We start from the raw sequence: 13,365 nt of genomic DNA, 5'->3' as shown, positions 1-13,365 counted from the left end.
AGGGCTATAGTTCTGGCTGCAGTCGGAGCCAAGAAGAGGGATTGGAGGAATCTGTGGTTATCAATGGAGACCAGTGACCACAGGGACTCACACTGGGATGGCTGAGACGGTGTGTGTGTGTGTGTGTGTGTGTGAAGTGTTTTTGTTTACACGCTGAGCCCCTCGATCTGCTCCAACGTTCAAAACGTCTTAATTTCCTATAAAAGAGACAAAAAGCCTGAAACATGAGATCATTTTCACAGAAGAAATGAGACGTTTCTGTTCTGCTGCTGTGTTCAAACCGGTTCAGTCTGGTGTGAATGATGATGTTCTGTGTTCAATTTTGAAACAGAAATGTTTGTAAGATGTTTTGAAGCTAATGCAGCTAATGGGGATCTAATATTCATTCATTCAGAAATTTATTTAATAGGATAAACCCCTTGAGAGGAATCCTCTCGTTTTCGAGGGGGTCCTAATATACATTACAAACCAAAAAGAGACAAGACGCAATCAACAATCTACAAACATACAGCAACAAAGACAACCGACATCAACACAGACATAAAAGAAATGAGTACAAAAAAATGGACACAACCTCTCGATGGCCGCAAATGGCCATAGCAATAGCCTAAATAAACTAAGAGAAATGTAAAATAATATCATAATGTTCAAATTAAAAATTACAGTGGGAAAAAAAAAAGAAAAGAAAAAAAGATATAAATCATCTGAAGCATGTGCAATTTAACTCAAAATAAGAAGACACAGAATATTTAAACCTACATGTATGAAAAGAGGTCAATGAGCGTAAATTTAAAGGAAGATTATTCCAGTCTGAAGGCGCTTTGTACATAAATGCTCTTTAATAAACAAACAAACAAACAAATGAGAAGTTAAAAAGGTGCTGAGTAAACTCCTGTACGTCTGTCTTCAATATAATATAATCTGTATAATTTACAACAAGTGCACAACATCATCAACATGCGAAGAACACTCATTAATGTTCTATTCGATGGGGATATCCCGATGGGCGAAGACATGACCAGATATCTGGGTTAGAACAGGAGTCCTCAACGCAGGCGTCCCTGGTTCGAGTCCCGCATCGGGCAGACCTTTCCTGCATGTCATTCCCCCTTTCCTGTCTATCTCACTATGTGCTATCAAATAAAGGCAAAAACGCCAAAAAAAATACCATAAAAAGAAAAGGAGTAACCCGAGGGTCACTGTCGGATTTTTAAAAACCAGAATATGAGCATATTCTGGTTTCAAAAGGGTTCTTGGTGTTTACATGTCCGTGCACAACCAGGTTATTGCTAATATTCTGGTTAGATTAGATTAGATTAGATTTCTTTATTGTCATCATACAGGGCATGATGAGATTACTGCCACCCATGAACGGCGCATAAATAGATAAAAACATAAGGTACGAAAATGTACGCAATTTAAATAAAACAATAAAACACAACACATCAAGGTTGAAGAGTTACTGACTGCATGTAAACACAGTCAATGTTGGTGGTTACAGCACATATACGGTTTTTTTTTTTTTATCAGTTTAATATGAAGTCACCAGTCACACTAAAATCACAACATCTGTTCATTTTCTTGCAGTTTTGCTGCTGTTGCAGCTCAGATCCTCCAGCCTGAGTGGTGGTGAAACATCTTTGTTGGATTGTCGCTCTGAGTTTGTAAAGTTTGTAAACGACTGTGGAGGAGAAACTCAACTTTTGATTCTAGTTAAATTGTTAAAGTGGAAGTTTCTGCAGCCAGTGAAGCTGAAGTTTCACCTTTAAGGCAGATGACGTTTCTGTGGTGTGTGTGTGTGTGTGTGAGCGACTGTGTGTGTGCCGATCGGCCCGACTCTCATTGTTTGCATGTTGCATTGTGGGTGATTTGTGTGTTGTTGTTGTCAGCAGCGTGTTGGCCGCGCTAACGAAGTTGGCACTGATGTGTTCAAGTGAAATCTGCCTTTTGTCTGCTGCTATTGGCTGAGATTACCGTTGTCCTGTGTGTGTGTGTGTGTGTGTGTGTGTGTGTGTGTGTGTGTGTGTGTGTGTGTGTGTGTGTGTGTGTGTGTGTGTGTGTGTGTGTGTGTGTGTGGACAGCGGACAATGAGCGCCTTTAACAAAACAAAAGATAGAAGAAGCGCTTCCCTCCTCCACAATAGCCAACGTGTAGTAGCCGCCTCGCTAGCCGGATTACTGCAGCGGCCTAATCCTGCAGCTAGCGCACATCCATCCATCCATCCATCCATTCAGCAGCAGCAGCAGCTAACACCAGACAGGGGGGGGGTTGGAGGTGTTTAGGGGGGGTGGGGGTGAGGGGGGTGTACGTGGTGTTTCTGGTCTAATTAATTAGCAGTGAATAAAGACGCAGCGTAAGAGCATTAGCGCAGAGAAACAAGAGGAATCCGGCTTTACCTTGTCTCTTATTCTGGAGGAACGCTGGTTTATCAGGGAGATCCAGGACTGTCCATCATTAACACACACACACACACACACACACACACACACACACACACACACACACACACACACACACACACACACACACACAATCTATATACCGTACACACAAAGAATATGTGCACATGGGTTTTGGACGTGTGGATGTTTGTGTGTTAATTAACCAGCAGGAGGAAGGATTCATTAGCAGCTACAAAGACAGAGGCTGATACTGTATACTACTATATATACTATGTATATAGACATACACTACTCTACTAACTAAAAAGTTAGGGATGTTTGGCTTCTGGATTACATTTCAGAATGCACCTTTAATGCACTATAACCTGACAGGTGAACGTAATTGAACCTTCTCTCAGCTTTTGAATGCACATGTCCAGTTGTTCCATGTTTCAGTCCTTATTGAATAGCATGCTGTTCTCTAACAAGGAGATTAACCACATCATATATAGAACGTATCTAATGTTGTTGTTGTTATCGTTACCATAGTAGCAGATTTCTGGGTTAAAGGGCCATTGTGTAACTTCTCCTGTTATTTCTTCAGGAAAATCGATTATTTGGTTCAAAAGTCTATTTTTCATTAACCAGTAATCATCTCATCAACAAACTGAAACGTTATGCCGTTACATGCAGCTGCTGTCGTCCGTCTGCCGTCTGCCCAATTTCACATGAATGCAGCATGAAAAACAGGCACGTGCACACATAGGGCCCAAAGGGTGCTTGAGCCCCTGCCTTTTGCCTCGTATTAAAAAGTGCCCTTTTTGTAATGTTTTTTTTTTTTTTTTTTTCAATAAATGCATGTTGTGCATGAGGATGTAAACAACCGCGCTGTGAAAATGCCACGGTTATCTACCGTACGCATTTCCTTGTAATACACACGGTATTGTGTATGTACGTTGGTGTGTGTGTGTTGTCCGCTGCTGCTCCGCTCGGTCCCTCACTGAGGGGGGGGGCTGCCCCGCGGTGCGCGCTCCCTCACATGCACGTCCAGCAGGTCCAGAGAGAGAGAAGTAGAAGCTGCTGCCTCATCGATAACTCTGTGTGAGCCGCACATAGATGAGACGTGACAGTGGAGCGACTTGTGTCGAATCTCGTGAGTTATAAATCCACCAACATCACTTCCTTGTCGGTTCTGACAAGTCGCCGTCCACTTATTCAACAAGCTTAATAAGAGTCATATTTAAGAAAAGCGCCCAGTGTTTGTTTAGCTGACTGCTTGTTAAGAGTTAAGCCCCACCCCGTCCTGTCTAACATCACCTGAATGTAGTGAACAGCAGCAGCAACAGGAGGAATCACTCACTCAGCTTGATTTCACTGACTATTTGAATTTGTTTCCAGATATTGAGTTACTGGTAATTGTGACTTTGCTGTGGTAAATATTGCTGCTGTTCTGAAATATGCACAGTAGCAGTCACAGTAGTCATTTCTTGGTTTTGTGTGTCCTGTAGGCTTAGCCTACTTCTATTTTTGCACTTGCACTCACATGATTTTTTTTTCTGCAATGTTAATGTGCACCCAATACCATATTGGCCTTAGCCTACCAGTTCAGAAGTCATGACTCTGTTTCGGGAAGTTGGGAAATTGGTCCAGCGTGTTGACTGCAGTCCTGAAGGCGTGCAGGCTTTCTCTACCGACTATATAGTAACTGTAATTTATTTTTATTTATTTATTTTGATATTAAGGCCTGAAAAAAATTTACGTACTGCCCTTTTCTGATGTTGAGCCCCTGCCCCTCTATAGTTATGTGCACGTCCCTGATGAAAAATACGACTGAGTTGCTTGTGATATACAACCACAACGCTAGATGGAGGAATTCCTACACAATGTTCCTTTTAAAGGTCCCATATTATGAAAAACTGGTCTCTTTTTCTGGTCTCTACATATATAAACTGGTCCTCCCTGAGCCGACCAACTCCTAGAATGAGGAAAGCAAACGGGTCCTTTATCGACTCTGCAGCTCAGCGACGGTAAAACGCTGCTCATACTGTTCAGACTCAGCTCCTGTGGTGATGTCACGACAGGAGTTAGGCCGGCCCCTCAGCGCCATAAAACGCCTACCACGTCTATTTCTATGGCTGCAGTACACAGCAGGAAACTCCTGAGCTAAATTGATGAAATACCGACCAGTTTGAAGTCATAAAGGGGTAATGATCTTTGTCGTGGACAGTCACCATGTTACTTAAAGGTGCAGACACAGAAACAGCTTGTTCTCAGCAGAGCGACTTTTAGACAGCCGACATTCAGGACCACGGATCAGTTTGCGGCAACACATTTACAATACAGTTTAGTTGGACGTCTGACAGCTGAGTGAAATTGAGTAAAAAGTATAATATGGGACCTTTAACAGGGTTCTTACGGTCTTAAAAGGCATTGAATTCATTAATCTAAAAACACGGCCTTAATTGGCATTAAAATGTCTTAAATAAATTTTTCAAACGTCTTAAAAATGTTAACATTTGGTAAGTGGGATTTTATGATTGTAATTAGTCTCAAATCTCTAAATAATTGGTAACATTCTGACATAGAGAAGTTAGTGGCGGCCGTCAACGCTAAATTTCTTACCGCCACCAGCTCCCAAATCAGTTTTTTCCCCCCCCCCAAATCATCCATGTAGCAGTCACTTTACCTTGGACCACATAGAAAAGTGGGTAAAATTGTCCCTAACCCTATGAAATAGATGTGGTGACGTTTTTTTGTTTTTTTTGCATTTGTGTTTATTGTGAAGTTGGTCTTAAAGCAGTACTAAAGAACTTTCAGTTTTGGTTGAGTTTGGCGGCGCCTGTGGACCAAAGCGGTAGTGTTTTGCCTGAAGGAAGACTCCATTTCCCATGAACACTAGCGTGAAGCCCGTAAATATCCTGCATTAAAATTAACAAAAGACATCAAAACTAAGTTTCTGTTTCCAGTGGATCATGTCAAAGTGAAAACACAAACATAATCCATTGCTAAAGTGCTGTTTTGCCTGTTCCCTCCTTGTTGTGACTCGCAAAAGTGAAAGTGAAGGAAGACTCCATTTCCCATGAACACTAGCGTGAGAGCAGGGTTCCTACCATGCTCGTCAAAGCTGCTTAGTGCCAGAGAAAGTGATACAGACCCCCTCAGGCCACGACAGAGGTGTCATTTAACTCATTGAGTGCCAACCACGTAATTTCTCGTTTTTCGTTCCCATGCGTTGAGTGCAAAAAGGAGATTTTTCGTTTTTTGCTTTTTTTTTAAATTATGAAAATAGACACTTTAATACACATTATATGTAAATTTGGGGACTCTACGACGAGGAGAACTGAAATAGATGACGATCAAAGTCACATGACAGCTCATGATCTGGAAGTTTTTATCATAACTCGGCTTCTGCAAACGGAGTTCTGCATGCAGATGCAGCGCAGCTGCTCCGCTGCTGCTCTGCTCTCACCCGCGCTGCTGCTCCAGCTGCTCGAGCTGCTCGGAGCTGAACCAGGAAGCTCTCAGCCGACAGTCCCGCCCGGTCTTCACCTCAAGCAACACCGTGTCCTCCCCAAAGTCCTCCCGCGGTAAAATCTGATGGTCTCTGGGCCAAAGCAGACCGGCATCACCAACCCGAACCACAGAAGGACCGCGACCACCGGCGGGACCGGTCTTCCCGAGCCGCTGTGGCCGACTGACCCTCACGCTCCGCGGCGAGAAGCTGTGACACGGCACGGTGCGTCTGTGTTATTGTTGTTTAGTGGCGCCCCCCCCGCCCCCGATGGTGGTTTTGTGAATAGAACAACAACTGTTGTATATATTTATCTTATACGAGCCCTTTGATCCAGAAATGCGAGTGTGAGAAGAGCGACAGACACAAACAGAGCACCTTTCATAAAAGACGCTCTATCTCCTTTTCTAGAAAAAAAGGAGGGATTTTGGTGAAACCCAGCCATGTTTAGCTTGACTTTTCTCAGGAACGGAGGCACGTAGAAACAAACGGTTTGTGGCCACTTGAAGCATAAAGTTAAACCTTTCAATTGAGCTACAGTATGTGTTGGTGGCAATAATATAGAATACACTATGGCTCTACATAAAAAGTCAAAAATGGTCTAAATTGCCGGTACACTTGACTAAAACTTTGGAAAGGAGCGCGGCACTCAATGAGTTAACTTGTTGTAAGTCGATGTATCATCACAAAAGTTATGAAAATATTTTATGAAGGTTGAAAAGTTCCTTAGTGTTGGTTTAAATTTCATTTCAAGTGGCTTTAAAAACGTCTTAAAAAGTCTTAAATTTAAGTTGGCTTAAGCTGTAGGAACCCTGTTTAAGAAGCTGCTTCCTGTTTGTTTCCCTGTGTGTGTGTGTGTGTGTTCTAGGTGAGTCTGTGCTGGCGGTGGACGAGGGCTCCTCAGTCTGTGTGTGTGGGGGGGTCCTGGGGGCCTCGGACCCCGACAGCCCCCCCGACCGGCTCAGCTTCCACCTGGAGACGCCGCCGCTGCACGGCTTCCTGGAGAACACGCTGCCCACGCCCGGCTCAGAGAAGAGCAACGCCGGCATCCCAGTCGGTCAGTGTGTAGCTACACTGCAAAAACTCTACAACTTTACAAGAATATTTGTCTTATTTCTTGTCAAAATGTCTCATTTCTAGTCAAAACTAAACTCTTTCCCCTTAAAATAAGACTCATCACCTACAATTTAACTTGTTTTTAGATCATTTTCACTTGTTTCAAACTAATCTTGGTAACACTTTACTTGACGCCTATCTCTATAACGCATTATAACCAGACTTATAATGAGTTATAATGCAGTTATAGCGCTGTATAACTATAATTATAAACACTCATAAATGATCATAATGCTTTATAACAATAATCATAACACACTATAAAGCATTTTATCATATTTATATTATAAGGTCAGGTATTATAATACGTTATAATTGTTAGTAACTCGCTGACAATGACCACATAGATAATGTATTATAAATATAGTTATAATGCATTATAATTGGCTTATAAATGTGTATAACTCTCATTATAAACACTCATAAATCACATAAGACTTTATAACAATAAGCATTACACATTATAGAGCATTATAACTCTATTATAATACTAAGACCTTATTAGCCACTATAAAATTCTCTATGATGTGTTATGCTTATTGTTATAAAGCCTTATGGTAATTAATGAGTAAATGTGGTCATTGTCAGTGAGTTACTAACAATTATAACCTATTATAATACCTGACCTTATAAGTCATGATAAAATGCTTTATAGTGTGTTATGATTATTGTTATAAAGCATTATGATCATTTATGAGTGTTTATAGCTATAGTTATAAAGTGCTATAACTGCATTATAACCCATTATAAGTATGGTTATAATGTGTTATAGAGATAGATGTCAAGTAATGTGTTACCCTTATTTTCACTTGAAATAAGTAGAAAAATCTGCCAGTGAAAGCAAGTTTTTTGTGTTTGTAATAAGAAAAAAACTTGCTCCACTATCAGATTTTTCTACTTATTTCAAGTGAAAATCTGCTTGAAAGAAGTAAAAAGTGTCTAAAAACAAGCTGCTTTTAATGTGATGAGTCTTATTTTAGGTAGAATGAGATTAGTTTGGACTAGAAACGTGTTCATGTGTGACAGAGGAGTTCTCGTTTTCCCAGAATCCTTCAGTCTGACCCACCTGACCTCTGGCTTCATCAACTACGTGCAGTCGGAGCACAAGGGGGCGGAGCCGACGGTCGACCAGCTGTCCGTCAGCGTGAGCGACGGCTTGTATCGCTCCGCCCCCGTCACCTTCTACATCATCATCAACCCGACCAATGACGAGCCGCCGTCTCTGCTCCTCGCCAACTTCACCGTACGTAACCGCGTCTCCATCTGCCCCTCTGTCTAAGAATCTTCACATAATGTCAGTCTACGATATTAATATTAGGGGTGGGAGAAAAAATCGATTCACATATATATCGCAATATCTTTTTATTTTAATTTTAAATCGATTTTTTTTTCTCAAAAAAAAAATCTAAAACCTACAAGTTTTATCCAATGAGGAGAGAGAACGGCATAAAGGGGCAGTCCTCTCTGTGTGTGCAGCCAAGGGATGCGCCTGAATGTGGTGACGTAGGGACGAGGACCAATAGATCCATGACGAGGGCGGGGGCTGCTAACTCCATCTGCTGACAAGACGTTATGGTGCGTTCAAGGCAACCCGTAACTGGTGTTTTTCCGACCGTGAAGTGGTACCAGTTCGATCTGGTACGAGTTCACGGGTCAGAAGTTACGAGTGGCCGTTATAGTGACTTTCACAGGTAAAACAGGTCGGAGAAACACGAGTGGGTTGCCTGAAACGCTACAAAGTCGTAAGTTGTGACTTGAAGCTGTAATTTACGGTTTCAAAAGCCTGCCTGGAACGCAGCATTAGCCAAAACGACCGGATCACTTACTTCTGCTTTAATGTTTCTGTCTCCAAAAATCATCAGTTGCCTCCTGTGAAATTTCTCCTACTGTGACAGCTGTTGCCATAGACCAGAGCGGCATTTTTATGCAAATGAGAATGACTGATGCATCCTGGGTAATTTAGGGGCAGCGCCCGGCATTTTTACATTGCACTCAGTGGCTTTTTGTGTTTTGATGGAGCGTAGACTAACTAACAATCAATGTGAATGTTTTATTTTGTGTTTCTTTTGTAGCACTATGTCTCATAATTATGTTGACACCCTCTTTGAAACCCACCGTTCACGCTATCTTGAAAAATTACAATGAATGAATCTATGGTATGCTCCTTTAGCCTCCCACAGTGATCAATGACTCCACACAGTGGCCAGAAATGTCTGACCCAGACATCTACACGTATTTGGTGGAATCACCGGGAGGTTTTGGCTCAGTGTTGTCTGTAAACAGCCTGTTAATAGACAACTTTGTGTTAGTTAGTTTGTCAAGCCAGTTAGGCTGAACTTTTCAATGGAGGGATGCCGGGCGCTGCCCCTAAATTACCCAGGATGCATCAGTCATTCTCATTTGCATAAAAATGCCGCTCTGGTCTATAGCCACTGTCACCCAATGTTGAGTGTTAGTCTGAGTGAGTGGAGGGGGCGGGGCTTAGCCAGAGGTCAATTGTCTTTTATTATGGTGCAAATAAATAAATACAAATACAAATACAGCTGTTCTGCTCCTCCTGCTGCAGGTGAAGGAGGGCGGGGTCAGGGAGTTGACTCCGCCCCTCCTGGACGCCGTGGACCTGGACGCCCCCCCGGACCGGCTCAGCTTCACCGTGCTGCGGCCGCCGGCCCACGGCCGCCTCATCAACGCCGTCTACGGCGCCGACGCGAGCCGCTACCGAGAGATGGGAGCTGAGCTGCTGCAGAGGAGCCTCGACGTCGCCTCCTTCACGCTGCACGAGCTGCGCCAAGGTACACATCTGTCTCAGAGCAGTTATAACTAAGCAATATAGATATGTTGCTGTTCCCAGCTGTCCAGACGTTAGCTCCAAGTAGCTCTGTCACTGCTCAGTCCCCTCTACCATTGTTAACCCTCTGGAGGTCAAAGTTCACCTTCAACATGTCAGTTACACTACTTTACTACATTTTTAACATCCTAAAAACATCAGCTGTCTGTTGCTACGGACTGCAACAGTCCGTTGTCATGGATACACGACAACAACTTCCATTCATACCAGTCATACGTGCCTGAGGCGGAGTGATAGCCTACGCTGTGATAAGGCTTTAGAATAGTAGCCGTGGTATATGCTCATTATACCACGGTTAACAACCAATCAGATCGCCGGATTTCACCTTTACGTTTTATAATAATCAATAATCAATAACTGCATCTTCAAGACGGCTCATTCTGGTACTTTTAAGATTTAATCTTCAAAACATCCTCTTGATCCTTTTGAGAATTAAATCTTAGAATAGAATAGAGAATACTTTATTCATCCCTAGCAGGGAAATTCAAAGGGACAATGAGGAGTTTAGGAAAAGCGAAGTGTTTTCTCACTACATTTATGAGCCTCCGCACCGTGAAATTCTTTGACCGGTGCAAGACAGACTCATGTTTTCATTCATCAAGAATTAAAGTCAGAGGTTGGAAGACGATCACATACCGTCGTAGTTCCCACCATAAACGGAGATTCAGCTGCGTTATTCTCATGACTCGCCACGAAACCGAAAGTAAAGAAACGCTGGTCGGCTCGCCCAGCATTTCCACCACCACTAATAATAACAAAATAACCATAGAGACAAAACCATAGATTTATCTAAAATGGACCATTAACAAGTGGTAACGTAGATTCATCCACATTAATATCAGACTTTTTTATAACCAAATACAAACTGTCCCTTTAAATGTCCTTTTCTTTATCATGAATGAACAAAATGCAGTTTGGATAATTTATTATTGATTTTATTTATGAGTCAAAAATGCAGATATATTTTGAAATGAAAAAGCGTTTCTGTTAAACCAGTTTAATTTGGATTATGATGTTTGGATTATTTCTCTGCAGGGATGAAGATCATGTACGTGCACGATGACTCTGAGTCGCTGAAGGACGTCGTGGTTCTGCAGCTGACGGACGGCGTCCACTCGGTCCAGGGGACGGCTCATGTCACCGTGCTGCCGGTCGACGACCAGAGGCCACGGCTGCTCAAGTACACACAACCACACACACACACACACACACACACACACACACACACACACACACACACACACACACACACACACACACACACACACACACACACACACAACCTTGTAAATCTATCTTTGTGAGGACATGTCATTGACATAATGTATTCCCTAACCCTTACCCTAACCTTAACCATCCAAAACAAATGCCTAAACTTAAAGGGATAGTACCATTTTTTTTAAAGTGTGGTTGTATGATCTACAAATAGCCCCTAAGTACTTTAATTGCAGTAGAAGACTCTCTGCACTCCCCCCGTTAGCAACGCCAGCCCATAATAGCCCTGCCCAGAGATTTACAACATACATTGTTGTGAACAGACCCAAAGAAACGGCCTATTTTCACGGCCTAAAAGAGGTTTTACCTGAAAAAAAATACACAGTTCCATTGTTTACTATAATATAATTTTTTCCAGCCCTTCAAAGTGCAGGAAAAACACAGTTTTTATTTGGACCGAACCAACTCACGTATCCCTCCGCCCAGGGTTAGCGCCCGCCGATCAGCAGTTGGTTAGGTCCAAATAAAAACTGTGTTTTTCCTGCACTTTGAAGGGCTGGAAAAAATTATATTATAGCGAACAATGGAACTGTGTATTATTTTTCGGGTAAAACCTCTTTTAGGCCGTGAAAATAATAATAATAATTAAACAGCAACGTTCTATTTAAAGCCATTTTTCTCACTCTTCAGTTTTTTGGTCATAATAGATTAAAATGCCCATAGCTTTTGATCTGAAAGGGCTTTCTCAGTTATTCAAACAGTTTTGAATGGCTGAAAACTTCTAGTTTATGGAAATATCAAAAAATGAAAATGTCAAAATCCCACCATGTGAAGGGTTTTCCCAGGCCGCCACACAAACGGACGGTTAAAGAGGAAATCTGTGACCCCCTCCCTCCTCCTCCCTCCTCCTCCTGCCACCATATTTTCATATGAGTGAGTGATTGGGAATTTGCATCCTTGACTGAGTTCCCAGTGCAGCCCCCCCCCCTCTGTCCCCAGACCAGCGGCCGGTTGGTGTGTGTGTGTGTGTGTGTGTGTGTGTGTGTGTGTGTGTGTGTGTGTGGGTGCTGCTGTTGCGGCCACTGAGGCAGAAGTAACGCTGAGACTTGGCAGACGCCGGCGACTCCGTGTTGTTGCAGCAGCGTTCCTTCCTGCAGCTCCGTCCCATAACCCCGGACTTTACTTCCAAGTGAAGAAGCAGCCAGATGCTTCCTGATGTTTCCTGATGTTCCCCACATCTCCATCATCCCAGTGGGAAAACCGGCTCGCACTCAAACTTTCCCAGTCAAAGTACCGTCACATCAAACTCAGGGTTTATACAGGAATCTTGAAGTTAATTTTAAAACCTTTTTAAGACTTTTTCAAGACCATCTCAACATTTTTTAACACCTCACCAACGCTTCAAGCTGTAACCATTTACATCAGGGACACTTTTAACTGAACAGTTTTAGTTTTTGTGATAAAGACTTTAGACCACTATGATACAACAGAATTTAAAAAAGGCTGCAGGATAATAAATCAAAGGCAAAGTTTATCAAAAAAACGTTGCTCAACTCTCAAAAAAACAAAAACAACAATCTTCTTTTCTTTTTTATGTACCAGTTCATCTTTGTTTTTTAATAAAACAAATAAATTCACACACTTTTACAATGTTTTTTTTACAACTCAAACTCTTGGACAGCTAATTCAGAAAAAATACCTTCAATATTTAAGACTTTATAAAGTCATGAAAATACTTTTTAATACTTTTTAAGGGTCTTCATTTTCCCAAAATTGATTTTTAATACTTTTCAAGACCCCGCGGATACCCTGAAACTGTTCCTCCGGTTCAAAAACCTTCTAAAGGTTCATTTCGCTTTGTTATAACTTGAGTCTTGTTCATTAGTTTGGAGCAGAAACCCTGATTTTCTATAATAATAATAATACACTTACACTTAGGCCTTTGTGTTCCTTTCGGAACATAGGCCATTGATGAATTGTTTCCACCCTCGTCTGTCCTGGGCCTTAATAATAATAATAACAACAACAATAATAATAATAATAATAAACTTAATTCTCAACAAACTTACAAGGTGCAAATACAGATGAATGAATGAAATACTAAAAACGAACCAGTTACAATGTAAAGAACCCAACAGAGAACACAGTGCAGCACCTGAACCAGCAGCAGACAGGCCTTTTAATTAAAGGGACAACCAGGAGTTTCTCCATCGGCAGAACGAAAAATTCCGCGACAATAAAAAAGTCTGATATTAATGTGGATGAATCTACGTTACCACTTGTTAATGGTCCAT

At 42.0% G+C, this 13,365-nt stretch overlaps 1 protein-coding gene across 1 annotated transcript in view; it reads left to right on the top strand.

Moving 5' to 3' along the window:
- The window catches only part of frem1b (Fras1 related extracellular matrix 1b), an 87,889-nt gene that overhangs the window by 44,604 nt on the left and 29,920 nt on the right, over positions 1-13,365 (top strand). Inside the window, exons 19-22 of the mRNA XM_083969586.1 lie at positions 6,761-6,949; positions 8,055-8,251; positions 9,575-9,800; positions 10,892-11,036. Coding sequence (XP_083825712.1) covers positions 6,761-6,949; positions 8,055-8,251; positions 9,575-9,800; positions 10,892-11,036 — 757 coding nt within the window. The remainder of the gene's footprint in view (positions 1-6,760; positions 6,950-8,054; positions 8,252-9,574; positions 9,801-10,891; positions 11,037-13,365) is intronic.

Source organism: Trachurus trachurus, assembly GCF_905171665.1.
Source record: "Trachurus trachurus genome assembly, chromosome: 4".
In the NCBI taxonomy this organism is placed as follows: domain Eukaryota; kingdom Metazoa; phylum Chordata; class Actinopteri; order Carangiformes; family Carangidae; genus Trachurus; species Trachurus trachurus.
The sequence above is the reverse complement of the archived record's forward strand: the minus strand, read 5'-3'. Positions and strand labels throughout refer to the sequence as shown.